This window comes from Camponotus floridanus, unplaced genomic scaffold (genome assembly GCF_003227725.1).
Source record: "Camponotus floridanus strain SB8 unplaced genomic scaffold, Cflo_v7.5 scaffold23, whole genome shotgun sequence".
Taxonomy (NCBI): Eukaryota; Metazoa; Arthropoda; class Insecta; order Hymenoptera; family Formicidae; genus Camponotus; species Camponotus floridanus.
The window spans coordinates 1,997,404-2,021,629 of NW_020229359.1; the positions used below are offsets into that span (position 1 = coordinate 1,997,404).

The window sequence follows — 24,226 nt, forward strand, 5'->3', positions numbered from 1 at the left end:
AATGTGTAGGTAATGCAATAAATTTAGCTTGGACGAGATATATATATATATATATATATATATATATATATATATATATATAATATAAAAAATATATAATTAATATATAATTATAAGAAATAATATAATATATAATTATATTATTTATTTAGAATATAATGTATAATTATAAGAAATAAATTGCTTGATCCACACTTTTCTTTAAGTGACGGAGTCGTAAGAAATTAACCAATCGTATTCAATTATTCTTTTCATACTTGACTGTGATTGGTCAATCTCTTAAGGCTTAAATTACCTATTGTAGACACGGCCTAAAGCGGCGTTTACAATGAGATTTTAAAGAGACTTAAGAAATTGACCAATCACAGTCAAGTATTAAGAGAATACTTGACTGTGATTGGTCAATTTCTTCTCATTGTAGACGCCGCATAAGACGGGCACCAAACGAAAGAATCCACCAATCGCGATTCGTCGCTGAAGTCGACAGAACAAGCAGTTGTGCACGCCGCGCTGGCGCTGGCGCGATCCTCGTCGCGATCGGAGTCGTTGACCGAGTCACTTGGTCTTCTGGCATTTTCTTAAACCGAACAGGCCAAGTCGCGAGTGGCCGTATCCACGTAATATTATCACGCTGGTTATCGCTGATCGAGAGGAGCAAAAGATGGGCGGCGAAGAAGGACTGGGTGTTACCACCGGCCAGCCGAATCTCTACAAGCAAGACCTGTCGAAACTCGTGAGTCTTGACAATGGTTCGCGCCGCGTCAATTCGCACTCGCCCATTTAACCTCGTTTTTTTTCACGACATACGATTCGTCCGGACACTTGACTCATTTATATATACATACGTATATATATATATATATATATATATGTGTGTGTGTATCGGAAAAGATTTTTTTTTACCATAAGTACCGTGAACTCAAACTTATAACAATTTTCTTTAAAAAGAGAGGAAAAGTGCAAAATAGTTCGCGTATTATCATCCCAAGGGCTTGTCCTATTCAGATGCAGATTAACGCATTTCCACAAAGTGCAGGCAGATATTAATAAAAAATAAAAAAATGCGCGGGAAAGAAAATATGCGATGGCGTATGTTAAGATCGATATATATATGTATGCAATTTATTATTGTAGATAATACAGTGAATAGTAAATGGAATAATTGGTTGCTTTTATTTCAAATATTATATATACAAAAACCAAAAATTAATCTCGTTGATTTAAATCAATTAACAACATAAAAATTTCAATTTACAATCTGCAATTTACGCCATTAATTTCTTCGCAAAAATGTTGAAATAATAATAGTTTTTAAGTTATTTAATACAAAATTATTAATAAAAATCTGTGATATCTTTATAATATAATCTTAGATTTAATTATTCTTTTCTATATTATTTGTAAATTATAAAGACAAAAATTAATTTTTTACTTTACATTTCTATATCTGTATTAGAGAAATATATTTACAGATTAGAAAATTAATGATGAAAATATCCTAAGTGATTTAATTGATTTTGATTGATGTTGCAAAATATTGTTGGTATATCATTAAGAAACTAATGTATGTGTGATTGATGTTGCAAAATATTGTTGGTATATCATTAAGAAACTAATGTATTTTTTGATTTTGTATAGGATGTTAGTAAATTAACTGCATTGTCACGTGAGGTGATCAGCAGGCAAGCTACAATCAATATTGGTGAGTATATAAAAATTTAAATATTTCAAGTTTAATGTGTATTTTAATATATATATTATTTTAAAATAAAAATTGATATGTTATGTTATTTATATATATATATTTTTCTTAGAAATATACAAATTTGTTACAGGTACCATTGGGCACGTAGCACATGGAAAATCGACAATTGTAAAAGCTATTTCAGGAGTGCAGACTGTTCGTTTTAAAAATGAACTAGAAAGAAATATTACCATTAAACTCGGTGAGTACATTTAAATATATTTTTTCATTATATATTGTAATTCTTTTAATTTGATATAAAGAAAATTTTGCAAAATATATCTTTAGAAATGCCTTTGTGAAAATATTTTTATAGTGGTTTATTTTATTATACAAATGGATAAAGAAGTAAATAATAATATAAGATTTGGTAAAATGATGATTTTATAGATTAAGATATATTATTGATTATTGTTATAATGATCAAATAATCAAATGATCAAATTATTCAGTTATTAAGAGCAGTCATTTTGATTAAATTTTAAAGTGTCCTTTTCTCTTTTTTTTTAATATGTGTAAAAAAATTGAAATAATAAAGGTAAGTATTATTTTCATACTGCAACAATTAAAAATTAATTAACATTTTAAAGAGAAGCATGCAATTAAAATTACACAAATATAATTATACACATTAAATTGCTTTTTGCTTTAAAATAATAAGATATATTTTCAAAATATGTTATTTATGATCTCTTGCTATTTATTTCTATTCATAAATGTACTTAATTTCTTCAGCATTTAACATTAATATTGTAGCATATAAAAACCCGCTATATTAATATAGTCCAGTACTAATTTATATGCAGGATGTTATATTAGTAATCCCCTAAGTCTCTCGTGTGCAGGTAGAACGGGTTAAACTTAGTAGGAAAGTCCTCTATCACTTTAACCCACTCTACTTGTACACGAGAGACTTAGGCGATTATTACATAACTTTCTGTATATCCATAACGTTTGTATCTATTGTCGTTATATATTATTGTGTATATTTGTGGAATTTATTTGTAATAAATTATTTAAGCGACTTTTTTATATAGATATTTTATATGATAATTGTGTCATGAAAATTTACATTTTATATATTTTGTCAAAATGTAAATTGCAATGCAATATGCAATGTGTTTTGGTAGAAAAATAGATATGCCAAATGTGCAAATGTCAAAATCTTTGACGTTTTTGTAATCTTTGGAGCTGTGAGTAGGATGCAAAATCTAATATCTCTTCAGAAGATATTAGAATTCTATATGCTGTCACTATTATATACCATTCAATCGGAACCAATAATATGGCAGCCTCGTGTTATTTATTGCTATTTTCCGGCATGTCGCAAAAAAAAAGTGAAAAGAAATTTTGAGGAGAACAAAAGCGAAAATGGAAATAAAAACAGATATAAGGAAAAGAAAAATGGGAGAAAGGGGAGAGTGGTCGTACGAATAAAAAAAAAGGAAACGAAAGAAAGATGAAACAATGACGCTGTTTAAATGTTTGGCATTGCAGACGCAGTGGATTGCGGTAGCAGCAGCAAATCAGCAGATATACCCGGCAGGATAGATAACAAAACGCCGGTCGTTTACCATAAACGACACCTCTCCCCTGTTGGAAGCATTGACGCGCCATGCGCCAAGCAGTCCAGACTCAGAGAGATCGACACAGAGAGCTGCAACACGATATCCCTGAACAATCGACTGAACAACAAGCATACATTTCACTTTGCGTCATCATCGAAGCGTCTGCGAACGCGGCGAGGAATCATCACGCAACAGGCGCTCGAAGCACACGACGGCCGTCCTCGTTTACGTAACAGAAATGTAAGAGATCCAGGTAGCGATGGCCGACAGTCCGACTATGAAGAATCATCGTCTGACGGTAGATCGTCCGCACGAGATGATAGTCTGATTTCCCGCGACTTCGATCTGAAAGAGGTACGAGTGTTGTTGCATGATATTAAGAACAGCGAAAACAATCGTGAATTAACAATACCCGGTAAATCCTCCTCCGCATCTAGCAGTCAGACGAGCAAGCTCTGGGAAGTGGAGAGGATTATACAGAAGCAGGAAAAGAACAGTGAAACGTTCTATTTGATCAAGTGGAAGAACTGGGATATCAAGTACAATACGTGGGAGCCGTCGCGCAATCTAACTAATTGCGAAAATTTGCTGCGTGAATTTGAGAACAAACGGCAGAAATTGATTAACCGGTTCAAAGCGAAGACGAACTTTTATCCAAATACGCGCGACGTCGAGGACTTTCTTGTTGCGCAATTATTATATAAGGACATATCGATCGATGATGTTACATCCGTTGCCTCTACCACTGTTGCCGATGACAGTATATACATAGAGATTCGCCAATATTTGAATAAATCGTCGCATGGCAGCAAACTGGAAACAAAGATAAAACAGCAGATCCTGTACATGCTTCTGCTCGAGTTGCGGCGCGATCAACTCGAATCGCTGCAAGACTGGGAGAATGAGATGAACAGTATCACGAAAAATAAGCCGACAATACGGGTGGAGAATCTGGTGGATCTGGAGGGTGCACCTCAGGATTTTTATTACATCGACAGTTATTTGCCGGGCGCGAGTGTCATAATACCAGATGATCCGCCCATCGGTTGCGAGTGCGACAATTGCGAGACCGGTAAGAAATCTTGCTGCTTCGCACAAAACGGCGTATCTTCGTTGCCGTATACGTCAGCATGTCGAGTCCGTGTCCCTCCCGGTACACCTATCTACGAATGCAACAAACGTTGCGCCTGCGACGCGTTAACTTGTCCGAATCGTGTGGTGCAACGTGGTAGTGATACGCAAGTGTGCATCTTTCGCACGAATAACGGTCGCGGTTGGGGTGTGCGTACTCTGCGAGCGATCAAGAAAGGCACCTTCGTCATCCAGTACGTGGGCGAAGTGATCAGCAATGAAGAAGCGGAAAGACGTGGCAAACAATACGACGCGACTGGTCGTACGTACCTCTTTGATCTCGATTACAACGAGACTGATGGCCAGTGCCCATACACTGTAGACGCCGCTATGTATGGCAATATCTCGCACTTCATTAATCACTCGTGTGATCCAAATCTCGCGGTATACGCGATCTGGATCAATTGTCTAGATCCGAACTTACCAAATCTCGCGCTCTTCGCCATCAAGGATATTAAGCAGAACGAGGAGCTCACTTTTGACTATACGTGCCAGACACCGCGCGGCGGTAATGAGAAGATGCAACAGCAACCACTGGACAACGAACAGGACGCCGGAAATGTCTCGAAGAATAGAACTCTCTGCAAATGCGGCGCGGCGACATGTCGGCGGTATTTATTTTAGACAATGTTTCTTCTCGAAGTGTACGTTACAGTCTGCTTGCAATTGGCAGTTACGTGGCTTAATTGATGCTGGCTCTGATTAAGCCAATTTTTTTTCCTGTATATATTATCGAGCTGGCAATAATTATAATTTAGGACTAATTAATTTAAGGATAATTCAATTAAATAATCTTATTACTCGGTCAAATAATTTGAAATATTTTATTAATTATGTTTACAAATTCAGTTTTTGTTTTCGAATTGAGTTATATAGTAATATTATACGTATTATACAGCAAAGCGAGATATTTTAAACAACTCAAGGATCGTAAGTGACTAGTTTTATTATCTCATAAAATTGCAACGTTTATTCAAATTGTAGACAGATTGTAAACAATTATAACAGAGTTACGAGTGTAATTACTGCGTGTTCATACAGTCAATTTCTTAAAACTTCTATATTGTTTTGCATACTTAATTATTTAGCATTAGTTCCTTATTATTATTATTTGCCACTGGATGTAAAACTTTTCTTATTATTTGCCGTTAATTTTTTTTATTATTTGCAGTTAATATTGAATATAAAAATCACTTTGCATATATTCGATGAAACTATAGAGGGACAGTGTTAAGAAAAAGAAAGAAAAATTATTCGGTTCAATGTATTAAAAATAAAAAAGTTTGATTGTATAATTAATTAGGCAATTTTTTAATAATCAAACAATTTTTTGATTTAAAATCTTTGAGGAAAGTAGGAGAAAAAGATGGAAACTAGATATAAGACATTTCAAAGATGCTATTATTGTATATTTCATTGTATTATATATTTTGTCAATGATTTGCGAATACATCTTAAATGGATGTCTCAAGCGAATTATTGTCAAATATTGGGTCAGTTAAAAAGTTTGATCCGATTTTTATTTGTATAGCCCTAATTTTTTGTATACAGGCAGTATCACATCTTCTGAAAGTGTAAAATCAGCTTTTCATTTAGATCAGCCAGGCCAGTCGAGTTTATCTTATTTGTTTCCATTTCTATTTTTTTACAACGTTTTTGTACGATCGACTTTTTGTCGCTAGTCATTAATCGCTCTAAAATGTATCCTTATTCAATAAACCAAACAAAAAAACGATAAAGTTCCGATCCATAATGTTGCGATTTATCTTTTAAATTAAGAAATCATGTCTAAATCTTATATTTAATATTTTTCTGTAATATTTTCCGTAAAATTTCCAATTGTTTTAACAATGACAGCAATCTCCTTATAAACTTTACAAATGTGCATTTGATAATAATACTGCTTATGATGAAAATATCTACATTTTATCTAAACTTGATTGATATATGACATTATAAGTATGCGTTTGAGAATAGTACTATTTGTATAATGAAAATATTTACATTTCATCTAAACTTGACTGATACAATATTATGCAAATGTGCATTCTTTCGATATTTGTTCAATGAATAGATACTGCGCATAAATACCAATAAAGTAAATTAATTCCAGGCAAAAAAATGAAGACAGATAAAGACTTTAGCTTCACAATAATATATAGAAACGATTATACTTATTTTAGATGCATACAAAGTTTTGTAGTATCGAAAGTAATGGTTAAACTTTTTGACTGACCTAATTAATATTTAATAACGTTGAGTTTCTTGAATATGTTGAAAATTGTTATGAAAGAGTATGACAAAGTTGCGTTTGTGTGGTTTTGTTTTAATACGTCTATGTTTATTTTTTATACTCAGCTAATTGTACAAAAGTGAACATAAACGCGTGGGGTAAAAATTCGCATTTCTCCTTTTATTATATAAAGCAACGGTATTGTATAAGAAGACAATATCCGACCAAAAAAAATTACTTGTTAGTTTTTCATTTTCCTTCTTATTTAGTTTTCATCTTTTTGGAGAGTATGAGTTTATACTTCTCGCGCGCGTGTACATTTATATATATTATTTCAGATGTGCTAATTTTGCAGAGAGTATTTTTCAATCGAAGAGCTTTCAGAGAAAGCTAAGATTTCGATTATTAAAGCTTTTAAATATATTAATAGATTCCGTTATAAGTATTTAAAAAAAAATATGCAAAGCACAACGTCTTTGTCTCAAAAGTTATATGACAAGAGAGGCTACAAGTTTGAATTATTCTCATCTAAAAAACAAGATGCTACAATGAAAACGCCAAGATTGATGCACACAGGACGTCTCGGTGTTCATTAGTATATTAATATCGTATATATAATAATATCGTTATAATCTTGTAAATTATAGTTTCTATTAACATATTTATTGCTTTTATATTCATAACTAACATTACTTATTAATTTGCGAAGGAGCAATAATTATTATAATTTTTATTGCGGTAGTTATAGGATAAAGAGAGAGATTGATTGACTCCAAATAAATTCAACGCATCCAAATTGATATGTAAATTCATTGGTAAAATACAATTTGATATTATAAGCAAAAAAAAAATATTTTATTTTTATTCCGAAAAAACGCGTATTTTCGATTATATTATATAAATTATATTGTATAATAATATAGTATTTTTACTACAAATCATTAGAGAATCTAAAGATATTTAAGATTGATGTAATAGGAGTCGACTCTTTGCATTCAAAATTAAAATTTATTATTTATGTAACGTGCTTAATCCGTCTCCCCCTTCCTAAACAAAAACATATACGTGGATCTTTTATAATTAAAAGTTTTATCACATATATACACATATTACAAGATGTGCCAAACAAATCTGTAGCAAATTAAAGAGGCATTCAATCAAATTAAGAAGATGACAGTTTTGTTTATATATGTATGTACAAACTATTTTATAAATATTAATACCTTATAAATATTAAGTTTATTATAAATATTTATCAATACATAATAATTAGCATATAAAACCACATACATAGTTGAAATGATTCTGTTCACACACAGTTCACAAAGTTAATTGTTATTAGATATACAATTATTTCAATAGTAATTATAAATAATAAAAATTTATGTTATTTCGTATTCTTTTTTTCTTCTTTTTTGCTTGAAACGTAAAGGGTCGACACTTGTATACACACTGTGCTCATTAGAAATAAATTATTATCTTTCAGTTGTATGTCGTCAGCATTTCGGGTTCTATTTCAAGATATATATGTGTCAAATATCTGTCGCTTTAATTTCTTCATTCACAAAAGACTTACCAATTATTATTTTGTTATATCTTTTCATGCGAAACGCTGAAATTACTCTCAATGAAATTACTCTATTTATACATATGTCAATGGTCTATCGATATTAGAAAACCAAAATAGCCAATTAAAATCGTATATTCTATAAGACTAATACATTTGTCATTGTTGTCAATAAAATTGAAATAAAGATTTACACGAGGCAAATTAGCGTAACGTTCTTTTGATATTAGTTAGATTATTTTTTAAAAAATTTATATGTCATCTATTTTTACATCTATAAATGTGAAAATGAAAATTAAGAATATTTTGATAATAGAATGTAATATATATATTATATAATTTGAATTTAAGAATTTTTATAAAGATAAAATAAACTTTTTCTAATGAATCTAGAAAAATAAAAAAATTACAAGAGATAGAAAATCATAGAAGACATACTTAAAAAAATTTTGTTATACATGTGTATATACATCTTTGAATATTTAATATTAAATTTGGAATATTAAAATAGGATATTAAATTAGGAAATTAAAATTATCAATTCACAGACAAAGATATTAAATTTATTTCAGACGTCGATGAATAACAGCATACTTGAGCAGTTTTTTTTGCATAATAAACTCTCACGACAAAAAAGAAGATAAAAGGAAATGAATTCAGGAGAAATGTGAATTATTATCTAATTGCTCTTCTTTTTTCAGGATATGCAAATGCCAAGATTTACGAATGCGAAAATCCAAAGTGTCCCCGACCGGGACGTTATATATCCGGTGGATCTAGTAAAGATGATTCCTTCCCTTGTTTGCGCCCAGTTTGTTCTGGGAGATTCCAGTTGGTTCGTCATGTCTCCTTCGTTGATTGTCCTGGACACGATATTCTTATGGCAACTATGCTCAACGGAGCGGCTGTTATGGATGCCGCCTTACTTTTAATCGGTAAAGGATTTAGATATTATTTTAACTTATTCTTATCAAATTGTCTCGTTTTTCAATATTTTTTCGAATAATGACCTTTTGAATTGCAGCTGGTAACGAGTCATGTCCGCAACCCCAAACATCGGAGCACTTGGCGGCTATTGAAATTATGAAACTGAAACACATAGTCATCTTGCAAAACAAGATCGACTTGGTCAAAGAAGCGCAAGCAAAAGAGCAGTATGAGCAAATTTTGAAATTTATTCAAGGTGCTAATTATTTGCCATTATTTATACTGTTTCTCAATGTAAAATTAAAGTTTTTATATTCGCAAAATTCATATTTATATAAAATATATTTATATAAAATCCAGATTACAAATTAGGATTTATAAAATTATCATAATTTGACAAATATTTTCTATTTATAAATATTTTCTATTTAAAAAAAATTAATAGAAGTTACTTATATTTTATATTTTATGTTTGCACATATGTAATTTATTTTAAATCAGGTACTGTAGCAGAAGGCGCACCGATAATACCGATTTCAGCACAACTCAAGTACAACATTGAAGTACTCTGCGAATACATTACAAAGAAAATCCCAGTACCAATGAGAGATTTTACATCAGAACCACGATTGATTGTTATTCGATCTTTCGACGTGAATAAACCAGGTTGTGAGGTAGACGACTTAAAGGGCGGCGTAGCTGGTGGTAGTATTCTTAGAGGAGTATTAAAAGTAATGATAAAGCTAGATATCTTCAAACGAAATATATGTATGTATGTTTCAAACGTATCCTAAATATCATAGTTTTTTTTTAGGTCGGCATGGAAATTGAAGTTCGTCCAGGATTGGTGTCTAAGGACAGCGAGGGCAAGTTGACTTGTCGTCCGATATTCTCACGTATCGTATCTCTGTTCGCCGAACAGAATGAACTGCAATTCGCTGTACCAGGTGGTTTAATAGGTAAGTAATATTTTGTATATGTTTGCATTATTAATTGATCTAGTATAAATAATATCTCAGCATGATAAACAATCCTAAAGGGATTTCATATGTCATTTTAAGGTGTTGGAACTAAAATCGAACCTACATTGTGTCGTGCTGATCGTCTAGTCGGCCAAATTCTTGGAAGTGTCGGCGCATTGCCACAAATATTTATCGAACTGGAAATTTCGTATTATCTACTCAAACGTTTGTTGGGCGTAAGAACTGAGGGTGACAAGAAGGGAGCAAGAGTAAGTCTATTAATAGTTTATACAATATAGAAAATCTATATTATCAAATTTCCAAAATTAACATTCACTTCTCTGAAACCAATCACATGATTTAGAATAATTTTTTTTATTGATTGTTATTCGATCTTTCGACGTGAATAAACCAGGTTGTGAGGTTTTATTTTTAATTAAAATTATATTATAAAATCTTAGTTCTATTGCAATAATTTGTAAGCTATAAATTTTAATATTTCAATATTTCTTTTATACAGGGTGAGTTTTATTTCGTGTATCAATCTTTTTATCATGCGCGAGATTATCGACTGCATAATAAATTGATCGGCATAAATATCAATTTTTTGATCGACCGTATCAAAGATCCGAATATAATGTGTACAATAATAATAATAATAATAATAATAATAATAAATACGTAACTTTAATAATAATAATAATAAATCCATACTACATAAGTGCAGCTTTTAATTTGCTTTAATTTTACACATATTTGAGCCTTTGATACGGTCGATCCAAATAATTGACATTTATGTATCGATCAATTTATTATGCAGTCGATAATCTCCCGCATTATAAAAAGATTGACACACGAAATAAAACTCACCCTATATATATATATATAGATTTGTTGTGAAAAATCTTAATAATACATATAATATTGTGTAGAACATAATATATAGTTTTAAAAAGATATAACTTTGTTTTTCCTTAAAATTATGCTTGTTTTATTTGAAATTAAAATTATTTTTTATTACATAAATATTTCGTTGACGTTATAGGTACCGAAATTGTCACGGGGAGAAGTATTGTTAGTAAATATTGGATCGTTAAGCACCGGTGGTAGAGTATTGGCTACTCGTGCCGATTTAGCGAAAATTAGCTTGACGAATCCGGTTTGCACGGAGATTGATGAGAAAATTGCACTATCCAGGCGCGTAGAGAAACATTGGCGTCTGATCGGATGGGGACAGATTTGTGGTGGTCAAACGATAGATCCTATTCTGGACCGAAAATAAGTTGTGTGTTCTAAACTCACAGAAAAATGAAACATTATTTCTACAAATTATTCATAATGCCATAACTGGCCTCATGTATGAAATATTTGTAATAAAAATTTTATCTTGATCCTATGCTAAAATAAACATTCCATAAAAGTTTTCTAAATAAGTAGATATTAAAATATTTCTCAAATTAATGAAAGCATCTAGAGATTATTCTCCTAGATGTTTATATATATATATATATATATATATATATATATATATATATATATATAATTTAATTATCGAGACGAAATAATCTTTGTTTTCATTAATTTTATATACATACATATATATGTATGCATAAATTTATCATTGAAAAGTTTATTAAAATAAATCACGTAATGCCTTATTTAAACAATTTAATAAATTTTTCCTTGTAAAGGGAGTATATGTTTATTATTATATTATTTTTATATTATATTTTATTCATAAAGAGATGTATTCTACGTCTATGATTTTATTATATATCTTTATTATCTTCATATAATATATAATCTGATTTAAATAATAAGATGAAATCTACATTATAAAGTTTTGCATTTAAGAATTTAACAGAGTTTTTTAAAATTGCGTTAAAAAATCTGCTGTCTGGGATAAGCGTTTAAATTGATCAAAAAGGACAAAAAATCGTTGCTTTATTTTGTTTCAAGAGAGTTCTGTGTGTTTTAATATTATGAATGAAAAGTTTTAGGCTCAAAAGTAGCAAAATATGGAATAAAAAGGTTTATAAAAGATGTAATTAAAAAATACATTATTTGCGCTATCTTGAGAATATAAACAAAATAGAAAATATTTATTTACACTTTCTGCTAAAGAGCTGGTATTCTTTTTTACATTTTAATGGCAGGCGTAAACTTCAAAGATAAATTATAACGCGCGTAATAAAGTACTAGCAATGACGCGGTAACGAATTTTCAAGTGTAAACATAGATATTTCAAATATAAACACAGACTTTTTATTATTTTCTATCGCGAGCATGAAACTATCATCGAGTTAATCGCAAGCTAATCAGTTAACAATTTAAAACGGTTGGCGAAATATAATTATGGAACATATCATTAAAATTTCGAAAGACGTTAAGCTTTGTTTAGAAGGTATAGAGCCTATATTGTGGGAGGTGAGTTTATTTATACACTTTGAAAAATTACAGAATACTTCCCGACATTCTAATCTGCTTGCAAATTTTCGAAAATTTAGTTTGATAAAATTCAATACGAGGTTTCTCTCTAAAATAGAATTCAAATATCATGATGTAGAATATGATCGATAAATGAAGAAGATCATAAAGAAAGACATAAGAAAAAAGAAAATCGTGTACATTTTTAACAAATTTTATTTTGTATGGATAATATATTGCGGAGAGAAAGCTAATGACACAATAAGTATTTTTTTAAATAATAAAAAGAGAAATATTAATAAACGATATTTTTATAAAATAAAGAAAACGATATTTTTATAAAATTTGAAATTGATTTTTTTCAGAAGAACAAGATTTTACAAAAACAATTATTCTATATTTTTTTCATATCATATTTTTCATATTTCATACTTCACATATTTAATAATACATTATTACAACATTATTTTGTCACTGTATATGTATGGATCGTGTTTAATATTCAAATCTTTACTCGTATATGATTTAAAACTCAAATATTTGAAAAAATCTAGCAATTTAATCTTACTTCATTTTATTTTATTTTATTCATCGTCAAATAACAAAATATTTGAGAATATAAATTATTATTATAGTTAAAATAAAATTTTAATAAATTTTTTGTACGTTTTCATTCCAAAAAATCACATATTGATAATACTGCAACTAATTTGTGTAGCTAAAGAGCTATTTGTTTAAAAGTAATCAATTTGGAGAAGTTCAGGAAATATCAGACCATTTGTCGCGATTTATATCAGATTATCATCCGGATAAGTACGATCATAGAGCAGCGGATTGGTTATTTGTGTTGAATACCATGAATTTTGCTCTCCGGAATCCAAAGGGTACCAAACAATGGACAGTTAATAAATTAACTGGATATCAAGCATTGTGTGCTGCTATCAAAAGAGCGATTGATGTAAATACAATAATTATTTAATTTTGATACATATTTGTAGATATCAATATTTTCTTACATTAATGTCGTTATATTCAGGATTATTGTTAATATAATTTGACGCATATAATATAATTTATGTTGTTTTTTTTCTTAGCTTGCAATATTTGCATTACACATTTAATAATTTTAATGTTTTCTTAATTTTATGATTTAAACTTTTTAAACAAATATATTTATGACAAATACATAAGATTCGTAAATTAAAATACAAACAATTCAAAAAATATGTAAACTAAAATTTAAAAACTAAATAATCATGTGCAAATTGAAATAAAAAATATTTTTTATGAAATTTATTTTAATTAAATTAAAACAATTATTTTACTTATATTGATTAGAAATCGCAAATTGAAATAATTGGCTAATAGTTTTAATGTATAATAGTATACGGTACAGTGAAAATAATTCGTAATCAATTCAATGTCTATAGTTTTGTTATATTTTGAATTTTCTAAACTGGTTATATTTAAACTCATCTAAATTTCTTTTCGCTATAATATTTGTAAAATATAATATATAATGTTGGCGATAGAACAATATGCCAATATGGGATTCAAAATATTATATAAAATTAACACGATATAATCTCGAAAACATTTTTAAAAGTGATGATGGAGAAACTAACATTCCACTTATACATGAAAGACTTGAAATTTTGCATGAAGTTGGAACAGTTTTGTTGAGAAAATTTCAAGGTAAAAGTTATTACAACAAAATTTTATACGCGCATATTTAAAGAAAAGCATATTTTTTCCAAGCAAACAATAACAATATTTTCGTTTGCTCAATGTAATATATTTCGTTAGACTATTCTTTTTTTTTAGACGATAGAAAGACAGATTCTTTAACAGAATAAAATAGATAACTTTTAAAGTTTATATTTTACATGTATGATTATAAATAATAATAATAATAATAATAATAACTATTATTATTATTATTATATTGTTTTATTAGTCAAAATAAAACGGCGTGCAAAAAATGTGAAAATTGGAAAATTAATGAAAATAAATTTCTGTCTATGTGTGTAGAGAAATAGATATTGGCAATAAATATTTAAACAATACAAAAATAAACACTTTTATTTCAAATTTTATTTATTCTGTAATATGAAATAGATTAGACATTAGATAAATAGATACATTAGTTATATAATTAAACAGTGGTTCTGGATAAATATAATTGACAAAATCGATATGATAAATTATGTTATAGGTAGTTTCATTCGATGTATCCAATTATGTAATCGCGATCCACTTAAATTGTTAGGATTAATTGTGTGTGAATTCGTATCATATAATGACGCACCATTATATGATGGTAAGAAAGGTAATATTGCTTGAAAGGTAATAATATATATATGCATGTATACGTGTGTGCAGATTTACGTTGAGCGTCCTTATGTGTGCATAAAAAAATTTTAAATTCAAACAATATCAAAATCGTATTAAGTTTACATATATTTTGTATGTATCTTGAAAAAATCATGTTAAAGTTTGTGTATATGTTGAAAGATTTTTATGATAATTTATTCTGTGATTATATTTATATTGGGATTAATATTTGAAAATATTTGATACTCTTATGTAAGTATCAACTCTCTATTATATTACTATTATATATAAATAGAATTTTCTATTATATTACATTATATTATACAAGGTCCAATATAAAAGCACGAAATTTGTTCCAAAATAAATAAAATAAATTTTTAACAAAAAATTTTTATGGACACATACTTTTTACATTTGTTTTCCATTGGTACATACACAGATATAATTTAATCTCTATAACTAATTGATTTAAGTACTATATTGTATATTATATTTCAAAATTAATAATATAATGACGTTTTTATTGAACTTAATTTCAGTTGATCTATACACCAAGGCTCAGATATTGCTAAGTGATATATGGGTTTGTTTTAAGGGACACGAACTCGGTTTTAATTATAATATAAATGTGATGTGTTCTATAATATTCGTCGATGCTCGAGTTTCTCAAATTCTTCGTCATTTTAAACTTCTTAAATATAGTACGGAACTCATGAACAAATTAGAAAACAGTAAGTTATTCTTTAAAAACGAACTAAAATAATTTTTAGATCAGAATTCTAATTTACAAATTTACGAATTGTGCTTCCAATGTATGAAAATTAAATATTTTTTAGATTCTGTGTTTAAAATGCCATAATAAATATAATTAATAATATAATAATATATAATAAATATATAATAAATAAAATTAAAAATATAATTAACTCAAATAAAAATTAGATTATATTTTTATTATTATTGTTAGAGAAAATTTCATACAATTGCAAGCTATGTTCTCACGTTATGTCATCTTTACATATTACATAAATATTTCTAAATATTCTTTGCTACAATTAATTTTTATATGGAGAATTTGTTGTATCATAGACATAAAATATTATATTTTTTGTCTAAAATTTATTTTTGTAGACGAACCGTTGAAGTACGGGAGTACAGAGGAAATAGAGATACGTATTTTCTCAATCTGCGTTATTAAATCACTAGCTGAAGAAATACAAAAAATATATCGCAAGTGGAAAATAAAAAATATTAGTGAAACGAATATTAATTTTTTCATTCTAATTAATAATTTCTTGTGGGATTATCTACAAACATACGATCAATTACTGATGGAGACACAATCATTTCCAAATATTAAATGTGTATACTATTAGAATCCCTTCGTATCGTTATAAATTCACGAATAATTTCATCATGGATAATTTGATCACGGAGAATAGTAAATTTCTTTTATATCATAATAACGTACGTTTTGGAATAATTTCCTTCTTGTTTGTTTTTGTCACATAGACATAATATTTTTTACTATTATATCACTACCTATAAAAATATGACATAAGTGATTCCAATTTTATCAATTGACAAGTGGACTTTCTAATACATAAATAATTTCTTTTAACTCTAATAAAAGTTTAATTCTAATAAAAATGAAATTATAAATATTAGATATTTTATCAATATATGATAAAAAATGAAAAAAATATTTTGAAATTAGTTTATATACATATATTAGAGTTTTATTGCAAAAAGAGAAAAATACGGCCAAATATTCATTTATATTAATTATCTACTCTTAACACGTATAATAGAATAAATGATTTAGTATAAATTTGTTGTAGATTTCTCTATTGTTTTTGTGTGATATTAAAATTATTTTTAATTTTGCAAGTTTTTATTTCTTATTATTTTTATTATTATTGTATATTCTTTTTGTCCTTGTTTAACGTCTTTGTTTTAACAATTCAGATCCAAAAATCCAGAACCAAAATTCGTATATTATACGAATAATAAATTTTTTCTTTATAAATTTATTTATTTAATTATAAATATAATTGTTTATGATAATATACAAAACTTATGCAAAATCATTAATTACATTATAAAATAAATGTTTCTCTTATTGGCAACACGTCAAATTAATTTCTTTAATTATTTAAATACAATGTGATACTTATTATTTTAGATATAGTAATATATAATTAATTATGTAATATATTATTTTATCACATATAATAATCTGTATAACACATTTATATATATATATATATATATATATATATATATATGCTTTCTAAATCTTATTTTTCTCTTCTTATATCTATATCTTATATTAATTTATTTTAAATTAAAAATTTATTAGTTTTTTTAAAATAATATAAGTAATACTTTTATTTGGTTGTAAATTTTGACTGAAAGCTATTTTTATAAATAGACACTTATGACACCTTTTGAACTTTATGTTTTACAAGAATAAATAAATATATACTATTTTATATTAATATTTGAGAACGAAATATTTCAATAGGATAAAATGAAGAAAAGTGATAAATTCAGCTAATTATAAGAAAAAGATTCATTCATACGGTCTTGTGTACAGAATATGAAAAGCTATTTCTTCAGTTGTAATTTCTATAACATTTATTTATGCCGTTTTTTTATAAATACTGAATGCATATTTATTTTTTGTCTTAGCATGTGTATCATAGCATAAGTGATTTTAATATGAAATAGTTACATTTGTAAGCATTAGAAAGAAGAGATCATAGATAAAGATTTGTGGTGGTCAAACGATAGATTCTATTCTGGACCGAAAATAAGTTGTGTGTTCCAAACTCACAGAAATGAAACATTATTTCTACAAGCTATTCATAATGTCATAACTGGCCTTATGTATGATATATTTGTAATACAAATTTTATCTTGATTCTAAAATAACATTCCATAAAAGTTTTCTAAATAAATAGATATTAAAATATTTATCAAATTAATATATAAAAGCATCCAGAGATTATTTCCCTGGATATTTAAATTATATATATATATAATTTAATTATCGAAAGAAAATAATCTTGAGATGTTTTTATTAATTTTATAAACGCACACACAAACACACAAACATATATATATATATATATATACATATATATATATACACACACATATATATATATACACATACACACATATAGGGTCTGTTCTTTTCAGCTGCACTGCTGCACTAGTGCAATTAGTTAGAGTGAAAGAAAGTATGTTTGTCTCTTTCTAACTTATTGCACTTAGTGCAGCAGTGCAGCTGAAAAGAACAGACCCATATATATATATATATATATATATATATATACATATATATATATATATATATATATATATACATATATGTGTATAAATTTATAATTGAAAAGTTTATTAAAATAAACTAAGAAATTATTTAATGGCTTATTTCAACAATTTAATAAATTTTTTCTTTTAAAGAGAGTATAATATTTTCAATATCAAAGAGATTATAATTTGTGTGTGTGTTTATTATTATATATTTTGTTATATATATTATTATCTTTATATAATATATAATCGGATTTAAATAATAAAATGAAGTTTGCATTATCTAATGTTTTGCATTTAGGACTTTAACAAAATTTTATAAATTGCTTTAAAAAATCTGCTGTCTGGGATAATAGCGTTTAAATTGACCAATAAGGACAAAAAATCATTGCTTTATTTTGTATCAAGAGAGTTCTGTATATTTTAATATCATAGATGGAAAGTTTTAGGCTCAAAAGTAGTAAAAAAATGGAATAAAAAGATTTATAAAAGATGTAAAAAATACATTATTTGCACTATCTTGAGAATATAAGCAAAGTAGAAAATATTTATTTACACTTTCTACTAAAGAATCGGTATTCTTTTTTAAATTTTAATATAGGCGTAGACTTTAAAGGTAAATTATAACGCACGTAATAAGGTATTAGCAATGACACGTTAACGGATTTTGAAGTATAAACGTAGATATTTCAAATATAAACACAGACTTTTGTTATTTTCTATCGTGAGCATGAAACTGTCATGGAGGTAATCGCAATCTAATCAGTTAACAATTTGAAACGGTTGGTGAAACAACATAATTATGGAACGTATCGAACATATCAGTGAAATTGCGGAAGACGTTACCATTTGTTTAGAAGGTCTGGAGTCTATATCGTGGGAGGTGAGTTTATTTATACACTTTCTCTGAAAAATTACAAATTAATTCCCGATATTCTAATCTGCTTGCAAATTTTCAAAGCAAAATTCAGTTTTGATAAAATTCAATACGAGGTTTTTCTCTAAAGTGGAATTCAAATGTCATGATGTAGAATATGATTGAAGAATGAAATCGTAAAGAAAGACATAAGAAAAAAGAAAATCGTGTACATTTTTAACAAATTTTATTTTGTATGGATAATATATTGCGGAGAGAAAGCTAATGACACAATAAGTAATTTTTCAAATAAGAAAAAGAGAAAAATTAATAAACAAAGAAAACGACATTTTTATACAATTTGAAATTGATTTTTTTCAGAAGAACAAGATTTTACAAAAACAATCTTAGATAATTAATCTTAGATAATGCATAAAAGGGACTTCTCTTCGATTTGCTTTATTTTTAAATATGTTATAGAACTTTCCGAGTAATTTATTAGTATATATATATATATATTTATATATATATATATATATATAAGGGTCGGACTCAAATAATTTTGGAGATATAGGCTATAGGAAAAAGGATAAAAATAATAAATACAAAAATTCGCGTGAAAAGTCGCAAATGTAGATATTATAATTTTACCATGTCATATATGTTTAAGAAGAAGTATATTTAATAGAATATATGTATTTGTAAACTTTACTTTTTCTTGCAAAATATATGCGAGGTGCATGCGAGGATACCGCATGTTCCACTTCCCTTACGGGGGAACTCCACTTTCGGAAGATCTAATCTAACCTGTGTCTGAAGTGTAGAAAATATCTTGATATATGACATTTCACTTTACATGGTTTATATAGTTCATATAAGTTTGTAACTTTCTATGCGAAGCCAAGTACATTCCACTTCAGACACGGATTGAATTAGATTATATCTTCCGAAAGTGGAGCCTCCCCCCCCGTAAGGGGGGGCGGAACATGCGGTGTGTCTGCGCGTACTTTGCAAGACAAAGCAAAGTTTACAAATACATATATTCTATTAAAAATATTTTTGTATTTATTATTTTTATCCTTTTCAGCCTATATCTTTAAAACTATTTGAGTCCGAACCTTATATATATACACGAAATTACTCGGGAAGATCTCCCCTGTAACATATTTAAAAATAAAGCAAATCGGAGAGGAGGCTCCTTTTATGCAATTACCCAATCTTATTCTACATTTTTATCATATCTTCTTATAATCTTTACATTCTCAATAGTACATTACTGCAACATTTATGTTATTGTATGTATATCGATGCATTTAATATATTCAAATCTTTATTCGTATATGATTTGAAATTCAAATATTTTAAAAAATCTAGCAACTTACTTATTTAATTTCATTTTATATATTGCATTCATCGTCAAATAACAAAAAATTTGAAAATGTAAATTATTATTATAGTTAAAATAAAATTTTAATAAATTCTTTGTACGTTTCCATTGCAAAAAATCACACATTGATAATAACACTGCAACTAATTTGTGTAGATAAAGAGTTATTTGTTTAAAAGTAATCAGTTTGGAGAAGTTCAGGAAATATCAGACCATTTGTCGCGATTTACATCAGATTATCATCCGGATAAGTACGATCATAGAGCAGCGGATTGGTTATTTGTGTTGAATACCATGAATTTTGCGCTCTGGAATCCAAAGGGTACCAAGCAATGGACAGTTAATCAATTAACTGGATATCAAGCATTGTGTGCTGCTATCAAAAGAGCGATTGATGTAAATATAATAATTATTTAATTTTGATACATATTTGTAGATATCAATATTTTCTCACATTAATGTCGTTATATTCAGGATTATTGTTAATATAATTTAACGCATATAATATAATTTATGTTGTTTTTTTTCTTTGCAATATTTGCATTACACATTTAATAATTTTAATGTTTTCTTAATTTTATGATTTAAACTTTTTAAGCAAATATATTTATGACAAATACATAAGATTCGTAAATTAAAATACAAACAATTCAAAAAATATGTAAACTAAAATTTAAAAACTAAATAATCATGTGCAAATTGGAATAAAAAATATTTTTTATGAAAATTATTTTAATTCAATTAGAACAATTATTTTACTTATATTGATTAGAATAGAAATCGCAAATTTAAATAATTGGCTAATACTTTTAGTAATGTATAGTAGTATACGATACAGTGAAAATAATTCGTAATCAATTCAATATCTATAGTTTTGTTATATTTTGAATTTTCTAAACTGGTTATATTTAAACTCATCTCTCTCTCTTTCTCTCTCTCTCTCTCTCTCTCTCTCTCTCTCTCTCTAAATTTCTTTTCGCTATAATATTTGTAAAATATAATATATAATGTTGACGATAGAACAATAGGCCAATATGGGATCCAAAATATTATACAAAATTAACACGATATGGTCTCGAAAACATTTTTAAAAGTGATGATGGAGAAACTAACATTCCACTTATACATGAAAGACTTGAAATTTTGCATAAAGTTGGAACAGTTTTGTTGAGAAAATTTCAAGGTATCAGTTATTACAACAAAATTTTATACGCGCATATTAAAAAAAAGCATATTTTTTCCAAGCAAACTATAACAATATTTTCGCTTGCTCATTGTAATATATTTCGTTAGACTATTCTTTTTTTTTAGAAGATAGAAAGACAGATTCTTTAACAAAATAAAATAGATAACTTCTAAAGTTTATATTTTACATGTATGATTATAAAAAATAATAATAATAATAATAATAATTATTATTATTATTATATTGTTTTATTAGTCAAAATAAAACGTTGTGCAAAAAATGTGAAAATTGAAAAATTAATGAAAATAAATTTCTTTCTATGTGTGTAGAGAAATAGATATTGGCAATAAATACTTAAACAATACAAAAATAAACACTTTTTATTTCAAATTTTATTTATTCTGTAATATGAAATAGATTAGACATTAGATAAATAGACACATTAGTTATATAATTAAACTGCGATTCTGGATAAATATAATGTAAGAATATTTATCCAGAATCACGGTTTAATTATATAGGTAAAAAAATAGCAATTGACAAAATCGATAAATTATATTACAGGTAGTTTCATGCGATGTATCCAATTATGTAATCGCAATCCAGTTAAATTGTTACAATTAATTGTGCATGAATTCGTATCATATAACGATGCACCATTATGTAAAGATGCTGGGAAAGGTAAATATTGCTTGAAAGGTAATAATGTATACGTGTGTGCAGATTTGCGTTAAGCGTCCAAATGTGTGTATAAAAATATTTTAAATTCAAACATATAAAGTCGTATTAAGTTTACATATATTTTGTATGTATCTCTCTTGGAAAGAGCATGTTAAAATTTGTGTATATCTTAAAAGATTTTTATGATAATTTATTCTGTAATTATATTTACATTGAGATTAATATTTGAATATTTGATACTTTTAATATAACTATCAGTTAAAATTCTCTATTATATATTATATTATATTATATAAGGTCCAATATAAAGACGCGAAATTTGTCCAATGTAAATAGAATAAATTTTCAACAAAAAATTTTTATGGATACATATTTTTTACATTTGTTTTCTATTGATAAATACACAGATATAATTTAATCCCTATAATTAATTGATTTAAGTATTATAAATTATATTTGATAATTAATAATATAATGACGTTACATTGAATTTCAGTTTATCTACACACTAAGGCTCAAATATTGTTAAGTGATATATGGGTTTGTTTTAAGGGACATGAACTCGGTTTTGATTATAATATAGATGTGATGTATTCTATGATATTCGTCGATTCTCGAGTTTCTCAAATTCTTCGTCATTTTAAACTTCTTGAATATAGTACAAAACTCATGAACAAATTAGAAAACAGTAAGTTATTCTTTAAAAATGCAAATCTTTAATTTTTAGTTCAGAATTCTAATTTACAAATTTACGAATTGTGCTTCCAATGAATGAAAATTAAATATTTTTTAGACTCGGTGTTTAAAATGCCATAATAAATAATACATTTAATAAAATAATAATATATAATAAATAAAGTTACAAATACAATTAATCTAAATAAAAATTAAATTATATTTTTATTATTATTAGAGAAAATTTCATATAATTGCAAGCTATGTTTCCATTCTGAATCGTTATATTATTTTTACATAAAAATGTTTGTATAAAAATTTCCAAATATTCTTTGCTACAATTAATTTTTATATGATGGAGAATTTGTTGTATCATAGAAATATAAAGTATTATATTTTTTGTAGACGAGCCGTTGGAGTATGGGAGTACAGAGGAAATAGAGATACGTAGTTGCTTGATCTTCATTATTAAATTAGTAGCTAAAGATTTGAAGTTCATATATAACAATAACAAAATGGAAAATATTAGTGAAATGAATATTAATTTTTTCGTTGTAGTTAATAATTTCTTGTGGGATTATCGACAAGAATATGATCAATTACTGATGGAAACACAACCATTTCCAAATATTAAATGTGTATACTATTAGAACCCCTTCGTATCGTTATAAATTCACGAATAATTTCACTGATCACGCAGAATAGTAAATTTCTTTTACATCATAATAACATACTGTTTTGGAATAATTTCCTTCTTGTCTATTTTTTTCACATAGACATAATATTTATTACCATTATACCACTATCTATAAAAATACGACATAAATGATTTCAATTTTATTAATTGACAAGTGGACTTTCTAATACATAAATAATTTCTTTTAACATTTTGATAAAAATGAAATTATAAACATTAGATTATTAACATTAGATATTTCATCAGGATATGATAAAAAATTAAAAAATATTTTGAAATTAGTGTATATACATATATTAAAGTTTTACGGCAAAGAGAGAAAAATTACGGCCAAGTATTCATTTATATTAATTATCTACTTATCACGTGTAATAGAGTAAATCGGATTTGATATAAATTTGTTATAAATTTCTATTGTTCTTGTGTGATACTAAAATTACTTTTAATTGCAAGTTTTTATTTCTTATGTATGTATGTATATTCTTTTTGTCTTTGTTTTAACAATCCAGATCCCAAAATTCGTATAT

General features: G+C 26.9%; 3 protein-coding genes across 6 annotated transcripts; all 3 read left to right on the forward strand.

Annotated features, from left to right (window-relative positions):
• The first annotated feature begins 475 nt into the window (after positions 1-475).
• LOC105257419 (eukaryotic translation initiation factor 2 subunit 3) lies at positions 476-11,523 on the forward strand. Of its 3 annotated transcripts, XM_011268018.3 has the most exons (9): positions 488-733; positions 1,639-1,702; positions 1,836-1,946; positions 8,945-9,178; positions 9,268-9,426; positions 9,672-9,901; positions 9,985-10,129; positions 10,232-10,401; positions 11,178-11,523. In XM_011268018.3, the coding sequence occupies exons 1-9, from the start codon at positions 662-664 to the stop codon at positions 11,412-11,414; spliced, it is 1,422 nt and encodes a 473-aa protein (XP_011266320.1). In that variant the 5' UTR covers positions 488-661; the 3' UTR covers positions 11,415-11,523. The 3 variants fall into 3 exon arrangements, with proteins under 3 accessions (XP_025264550.1, XP_011266317.1, XP_011266320.1); XM_025408765.1 differs by lacking the exons at positions 8,945-9,178; positions 9,268-9,426; positions 9,672-9,901; ... (1 more) ...; positions 10,232-10,401; positions 11,178-11,523 and adding exons at positions 3,242-5,054; positions 5,615-5,695 and having other exon boundaries at positions 476-733; XM_011268015.3 differs by lacking the exons at positions 8,945-9,178; positions 9,268-9,426; positions 9,672-9,901; ... (1 more) ...; positions 10,232-10,401; positions 11,178-11,523 and adding an exon at positions 3,242-5,221 and having other exon boundaries at positions 476-733.
• A 576-nt stretch (positions 11,524-12,099) lies between these two features.
• LOC105257425 (queuosine salvage protein) lies at positions 12,100-16,757 on the forward strand. The gene is made up of 7 exons (XM_025408746.1): positions 12,100-12,559; positions 13,278-13,517; positions 14,092-14,254; positions 14,775-14,888; positions 15,433-15,624; positions 16,025-16,123; positions 16,735-16,757. Exons 1-7 carry the CDS (start codon positions 12,488-12,490, stop codon positions 16,755-16,757), a joined length of 903 nt encoding a protein of 300 aa, XP_025264531.1. The 5' UTR covers positions 12,100-12,487.
• Positions 16,758-19,005: 2,248 nt separating this feature from the next.
• LOC105257426 (queuosine salvage protein) lies at positions 19,006-23,694 on the forward strand. Of its 2 annotated transcripts, none has more exons than XM_025408757.1 (6): positions 19,006-19,100; positions 20,617-20,856; positions 21,481-21,643; positions 22,211-22,345; positions 22,824-23,015; positions 23,408-23,694. In XM_025408757.1, the coding sequence occupies exons 1-6, from the start codon at positions 19,020-19,022 to the stop codon at positions 23,650-23,652; spliced, it is 1,056 nt and encodes a 351-aa protein (XP_025264542.1). In that variant the 5' UTR covers positions 19,006-19,019; the 3' UTR covers positions 23,653-23,694. The 2 variants fall into 2 exon arrangements, with proteins under 2 accessions (XP_025264542.1, XP_025264543.1); XM_025408758.1 differs by having other exon boundaries at positions 22,211-22,327.
• The last annotated feature ends 532 nt before the right edge of the window (positions 23,695-24,226 follow it).